This window comes from Amblyomma mixtum, chromosome 5, assembly GCF_055824585.1.
Source record: "Amblyomma mixtum isolate Tamu chromosome 5, ASM5582458v1, whole genome shotgun sequence".
In the NCBI taxonomy this organism is placed as follows: Eukaryota; Metazoa; Arthropoda; class Arachnida; order Ixodida; family Ixodidae; genus Amblyomma; species Amblyomma mixtum.
This window is the reverse complement of record NC_143016.1, coordinates 93,735,457-93,742,533: the sequence shown is the minus strand read 5'-3', so window position 1 is coordinate 93,742,533 and position 7,077 is coordinate 93,735,457. Positions and strand designations below refer to the sequence as shown.

The window sequence follows — 7,077 nt, the reverse complement described above, 5'->3', positions numbered from 1 at the left end:
GATCAATGGTGCAGGCGCTGTGAAAATTAAAATACATACAAATATCAGATCTTTCAGTGCTTATCACAGAGCACATCAAGATCCACAATATCAGTGGAAGTGAAATCGGCTGTAGTTCAGCTCCTTATACCTTAAAAATAAACATTTGTCCTCGCACCTAACCGTCGAATTCTATAGTAGTGGGAAGCATAGCATAAGTCTTGTCATCGAAATGTAAAGCAGTTTTTGCCATGCCAGCAGTGGTGTAGGAGAAAGAAGAAGACGTTGTTCGAAGCGGACGCGTTCCTCGATGTTCTCCGCACAAAAGGTTCAATCGGCCTCTGGCCGAGGTACTGCTCAGGCTTTTGCTGGCAGTAATGACTACCGTATCGTTCTGCCCCGACTCCCAACCGGTAAGCTTGTGACCGACTCCGTTTTCCTGCATGCAGATCTTGCCGGACGCCCGTACAGGGCACAGGATTTCAGAGACTCGCTGCGGAACGTCATAGACCTCAAAGAAATTAGCTCCATCGGACAATTCCAGATGTCTCACGTCTGGATGGTGACTTGCAAATCTGCGCAATCAAAAGAAAAGCTCGTGTCGTGCGGCGATCTCTTGGTGAAGAGCCGCCGCTGCGTTGTTGTTGACCCGGAACCGAAGGAGGTGAAGCTGAAGCTTTTGTGGCTTCCCGAGCGCTTGGAAGATTGCTTCATCCGTGAGGCACTTCAGGCGTACGGGAAGGTGACATCTATCTCGGCGGAAAATTGGAAAGTCTCAGACATGGAGCAGATGAGAACTCTAAGCCGTGATGTCGTCCTGTCTCTTGCTGATGGAGTCGGGGTTAGTGATGTTCCGCATCAGCTGACTGTGTGCGGCGTTCAGAGCCTTGTTCTAATTCCGGGCAGACCACCTCTGTGTTTACGTTGCAACCGTGTTGGCCACATTCGTCGGCACTGTCGTACGCCGCGGTGTGACGACTGCCGGCGTTTCGGCCACACAGCGGAGGAGTGCGTCGTGACGTATGCTGACAAGCTGCGGCATCGTGTGCGGCCCCCTGACGACGCTCTACAGGAGCACATCATGGACGCTACAGAAGTACTTGACGCGACTGGGGACTTGCCAGCCGCCGTTGTAGCTGAGCCTTCGACTGTCAGTGCACCGGTTGTTCCCCAAAGTGCTGTCGCGGAGTGTAAAGAGCCGGCGGATGACCATGCAGCGCCGCCTCGGTGTGAGGCGCCGGATTCTGCTGCTGGTGGAGAACCAGTGGCCGTCCTTGCGGCCACTACGGATACCACAGCGGACACTTCGCTTCCTCTTGTCAATGCTGGCCAGCAGCTTCCGGATCAGGGCCTTCTTCCAGAGGACGCTGAACCTGGTTCCGCAGACGAGCCGCTTCAGAAGCGCCGTGCGTCCTGCGCTTCCGAAACGAGTGGCGATGAGGACCCGGTGCGCAGCACTCATCGCCGTCGGCGTCGCGCGTCGAGGCACAAGGAGCAGTGCCGACGTTCGCGGTCCAGGAGGCCTGGCGGTGGTTCTCAGGCGGCATCGCCGTCTACCGACAAGAACAGGGAACTGTAGGCATAATTAGTTACAGTCATCATGGCTGATTCCGCAGAGTTAGTATTCGCAACACTGAATGTACGTGGCCTTAGGTCTCGCCAGAGGCAGGTGCAACTCCGCCGACTTTTCTGCAGCAGGCACCTTGATGTTATCGCCGTCCAGGAGACGAAAATTGAAAGTGAGGAAGATACTGAGGTGGCCCTGCAGCCCTTTTTATCAGAATATAATGTTCTCGTAACGCATGCTGTGGGCTTGTCGGCGGGTTGCTGGTTGTTTCTGCGCAAGACACTCCCCTGTTCGGGCTTGACCTATAATGTCGATAATGAGGGCCGGTTGATATGCTGCGATTTTCTTCTCTATGGAAAGCCATGGCGGCTAATGAATGTCTATGCATTTAATACTGTACCACAGCGCATTACTCTTTTTGAATGCATTGCCAACTTACTGGACTGTGACCGGCACGTTGTGCTAATGGGTGACTTTAATTGTGTGTGCGACCCAGCTGATCGTGCCGGTCCTGATACACCCAGCGATAGGAGCGGTGAATTTTTGTCTGTTGTTACGGAAGATGCAGGGCTCATTGATACCGGAAGTTCATTTCCTGGTTTCCGCTTATTCACACGCATTCAGGGCCATTCTCACGCTCGCCTAGATCGAATTTATGCATCTTTTTCGCTTGTCTCCAGAGGATTGGTCTGTGAGACTGTACCAGTTTCGTTCTCTGATCACTGCATGGTGGTTGCTCGCCTCGGAGGCAGTGTTTGTTCAAAATTTAGGCCGAAATGGGCGCTTTGGAAGTTGAACTCTTCAGTAATTAATGATGAAGAGTTTGTCATTCGTGTCTGCTCGCAACTGGAATCCTGTCTCTCGAGCAAGATGCCGTTGTTCGCCGCTTGGGAAATGTTTAAGCAAGACGTGCGTGCTACAGCTATAGAAATTGGTTCCGTGCGGTCCTTTCACAGGAAACATCAGGAGCAGACACTCAGGAAAAATTTGTACAATCTGTATGAAATGGAATGCGAAGCACCTGGTTTATATACGGATGAATTAGCTAGTATCAAAAGTGAGTTACAACGATTTGATGCAGAACGTTACCGGGGTGCCCGTGTTCGATCTCGTACCAAGCGTGATCTGCAATGTGAGCACCCGACACGACAGGCTTTGCTTGATGAGCGCCGTCATGCGACTGCGAAGTTTATTTCGGGGATGATGTCCAATGGCAGACTAGTGTCCAGTACAAATGAGGTGATGACCGTATTTGTAGATTATTACACAGACTTGTTTAGTGCTTCACCTGATGTGCATAATACGGAAATTTTGGCGTATTTCAGCACCTTAGTGAGCCCTTTATCAGAAGATGATTGTTCTGTTATTAGCGGCTCTTTCACGCAGGAAGAGGTGGAACATGCAATTGATCAGTTACCTGTCTCAAAAACGCCTGGTCCTGACGGCATTTCAAGCGAATTTTACAAGGCTTTTAAATCTATTCTCACTCCTGTCCTGCTGCGGGTCTTCACAGTGGGGCTGGATATAGAAGCCCTTCCTCAGTCTTTTACAAAAAGCCACACAGTCCTAATTCCGAAAACTACTGATGAAGGAAAACTGCGCTCCGTAGAAGGTTATCGGCCCATTACATTGGCAAATGTGGATTACAAAATTTTTGCTAAAGTCTTGTCAAATCGCCTGCAATTTGCAATGTCGGTACTCATTGGATCTCACCAGACTTGCGGTTTGAGAGGCCGCTCCATTCAAAGTAATGTGCACATTGCGCGGACAATACTTGAATATTCCTCCAGCTGTCATGAGCAGCTTGCCCTCCTTCAGATTGACCTTGCGAAAGCATTTGACCGCGTACGCCATTCATTTCTGTTTTCACTTCTAGAGCGAGCAAACGTGGGTTCTACTGTACTTAAAGGGGTGCAACTTTGCTACAGCAACTGTTCAACACGATTGATCATTAATGGCCAGCTCTCGAACCCTGTGCCAATCCGCTCTTCTGTGAAGCAAGGCTGTCCGATGTCTCCTCTGCTTTTTGCTCTTTACCTGGAACCGCTTTGTTTGAGTGTTTTGCGTAACAGTAATATCCATGGGTTCCCTATTTTGGGTAATGAAGTCAAATTGCTGGCATATGCTGACGACCTTGCATTTTTTTGCATTGACAAGCCCAGCATTGATAATGTGTTGTCCACAATAGATCAATTCGGCATCGTTTCTGGTGCTCAAATGAATCGCTCCAAAAGTTCTGGCCTATGGTTTGGTTCATGGGGCACAACTCCACCTCTGTACGCTGGCATAGAATGGTCTTGTGTGCCTCCTAAATATCTTGGCGTTCCACTTCATGCCTACAAATCCAGTGCCCATTACTGGAGAGAGCGAGTTCCGGCTGTTGAGCGTTATGCTCAGACGTTTGTACCGCATCGCCTCTCAATTTTTGGTCGAGCCCAGGCTTGCAACACCTTTCTGGCAACAAGAATTTATTACGTACTCCAGGTCCTTCACTGCGCCAGACATTACATACAGCGTTTCCATCATATATTTGCGACGTTTATTTGGTCCTCCAAATTTGAGCCCATGCGGCGTGATAACCTTTTCAGGCCTGTTTGTGCAGGAGGCCTGGGCCTAGAGCACCTGTATGTGAGACAGTTGGTTGCCCGTTTCTTCTTTTTTCGTGCTTGTTCCCTTCCGATTATTAGAGCATTCTTGCAGGTTAACTTCATGACTCTACTTCCGAACTTAGTAGTTTCTTCCAATTTTACTGAACGACCCCGTTTACTAGGCTTTATGCAGGAAGTTTATGCCTCCGTGCGTTTTTTGACAGTTCGGTTTTCAAATGAGTACTTATATTCTGTTTCGCGCAAAAATCTGTACAGGGATTTGATATCCATGCTCTTCCCGCCCCCACTGTATCGTTCCGTCTACGTTGGGCTCATGGGTCATGATGTTTTAAAGCGAGTGCGTAAAATGCCAATTTCTCCTTGCACCAAAACATTTTTCTATAAATTACACACTGAAACTCTACCTGTCAAGACGTGGCTCGATAGGAAAAACATTTTTGTGTCTTCTGTAAACTGTCGCTTGTGCAATGTGCCTGAAACAATTGAACATTGTTTTATAGACTGCAAAGACGCGATTTTGTTTTGGGATGTGCTGCAAAGGACGCTACAGAAAGATTTCCTCCTAAATTCCTACAGTGTGCGCTACCTTGTTGTTTCCCAACCTGACTCGAATCCTTATGATATGATTCTTCTGATTGGACTTCATAGTCTTTGGAAAACGCGCATGCAAGATCGCAACGTTGAACCTGTTGTTTCGCCCAGAATTCACTTTAGCCGAATGTTGCTGCAGGTAACGGACATTTACAAAAAATCGGACTTTGTACCGGATCGGTTTCCTCTCCTGATGCGCTGTATATCTTTACCGGCCTTTTAGTTATAATATGTTACTATTATGTTTCTGCCACGTAGCGCCTACCTAGGTGCTCTGTAAATAGTTGTTTTTGTGTGTGTATATACACACACACATATGTATATATATGCTTTGTATACAAAACCATGTAAATAAATACCATGAAAGAAAAAAAAAAAAAAGCCAGCAGTGGTGTAGTGGGTAGTGTAGTGAGCTGAAGATCTCTAGGTCAGTGGTTCGAATCCGGAACGACGCGTAGTTTTTTTTTCGCATCCGAATTTTTTTTTACTTTCTTTAGTTTACTAACTTCAATGGAAGCTATTTTATTGCTAATTGCCTTATAATTCCACCCCAGCCCTTCCCTTTCCTTTCTCAATAATTGTAAACGTGTCATATGACACATATGTCACATGACACATACGAGATATTCCATAATCTCGTATGAATCAGACACATATGACACATATATACGAGATTTTTCGATAGGGACGTATTAATCGCTATCGGTTAATCGTCTTCATATTGATTACGGTTATAGATTTCAATCACGCGTCTTCAGCGCGCACTTCGCTTCTGCGTCGCGTGGTTGCTTCGGACGGCAGCAAGAGTTGGGGGGTGCGTACGTCGACTGATGTTTCAGAGTGCGATCGTTTCCTGCCGCCTTGATCCAAGCTTGAAGACGTAGATGCGACCGGCCGTTGTGAAATACCGAGATCTTGCAAGATCTCACGGTATTCTTTTTCAACGATACGGTACTTGCGTTGCTTTGCATTCATGGCGAAATGCAGAAGCTTTGCGGTGAAAGACGAGGACCGCAACAGCCGCACAAAGGGACAGCAGACAGGCAGTACGACCAACACCTCCACACCACAAAAGAAAAACAAGCGCGAGCACTCGCGGTACAGTGAATTCCAGCCACTGTACTCGCGGCATGACTCGCGGGCAGGGTTGCCGTTGGGAACATTTTAAAAGGAGCCAAAACTTGAGCTGAAAGTAGTCAAAAGTAGCCATGCCATTCCATCTTTGTTTTGCTCATTAATAAATTGAAGTGTAAAAAAATTGATAAAAATTATTCTTGGCGGTGTTGTCAACACAAGCTTCAAAGAAATTTTCCGAAACTAAACGTGTATTTATCCACCGCTTTACGCATAAACGTACGCATCCGCTCTCGTTCCCACGTGCGTTCCAAGCCAATCCCAATCCATAGCTGGTGGTCATTTCGTTTGGACGTTTGGCAGTGGCAGCGCGCGCTTGTGAATTTTTATTTCTTCAAGCTTTTTCAAGTTTGGTGGCGGCACGCGTGAGTCACCGAGGGGAACCAGAAGGCACTGCTTGCGTAAGTATACATTCTGTCCTTTTTTCCCTTTCATGTTAGTTGTCAGCTAATATTTACTTGTGAACTTGTCAAGAGTGAGGACAATGAGCACGCCTCGTGTGTTGCCCCTTTAGCTAACTTGTCTGTAGGCCTCTGTCAGCAGTTGTCTTTTGATTAACTCAGCGGCGCATTGCAAGGTGTAACTGCGTGTAAGGGTTGGGGTAATATGAAGTAACACACACGTACACGAAGGGAAGCGCTTCTGAATGTCGCGTGTGTTTGTGTGTTCCTTCATCAGGGTGAACGCACTATCCCGGCAAATCTTGTTGGCGCATTGCTTCTGAGAGGGTTTGTTTCTCACGGCACATCGTACATTTATGTACGTGTATAGATATTATGATCATGATCGCAATGACAGTCGTCACGTGGTTACGGCGCTCGGCTGCTGACTCGAAATACGCGGGTTCGATCCCGGCTGCGGCGGTCGAATTTCGATGGAAACGAAATTCTGGAGGCCCGTGTACTGTGCGCGATATCGGTGCACTCTAAAGAACCCCAGGTGGTCGAAATTTCCGGAGCCGTTCTCTGCGGCGCCCCCCATGACCAACCAGTTGCCACGTGCGATGCAGTTGAGTGTTTTTCATCGCCAATTTTTGCTTTTGTGAGGCTAATCGCTTGGTTCAGGCATGCATGTCAGACGTCATAGAGTCGCAGCCTGCATGCCTTGTGCTTGATTGACAAATGCTTCCATGGCAGTGTTGACATTGTTGCGTTGCGAGTCTCCGTGCGATGAGAGTAATGTGACAAGAACAGGATG

General features: G+C 47.8%; 1 protein-coding gene across 1 annotated transcript; it reads left to right on the top strand.

The window, feature by feature from the left end:
- Positions 1-269: 269 nt before the first annotated feature.
- On the top strand, positions 270-1,558 carry LOC149343084 (uncharacterized). The gene is made up of 2 exons (XM_089546888.1): positions 270-329; positions 429-1,558. The coding sequence occupies exons 1-2, from the start codon at positions 290-292 to the stop codon at positions 1,556-1,558; spliced, it is 1,170 nt and encodes a 389-aa protein (XP_089403014.1). The 5' UTR covers positions 270-289.
- The last annotated feature ends 5,519 nt before the right edge of the window (positions 1,559-7,077 follow it).

Excerpts from the sequence above, each read along its gene's own strand:
- LOC149343084 (XM_089546888.1), top strand. The coding sequence starts at position 290 with ATGTTCTCCGCACAAAAGGTTCAATCGGCCTCTGGCCGAG. Across the intron at positions 330-428 it reads TCAATCGGCCTCTGGCCGAG|ATCTTGCCGGACGCCCGTAC; the intron begins GTACTGCTCAGG and ends TCCTGCATGCAG.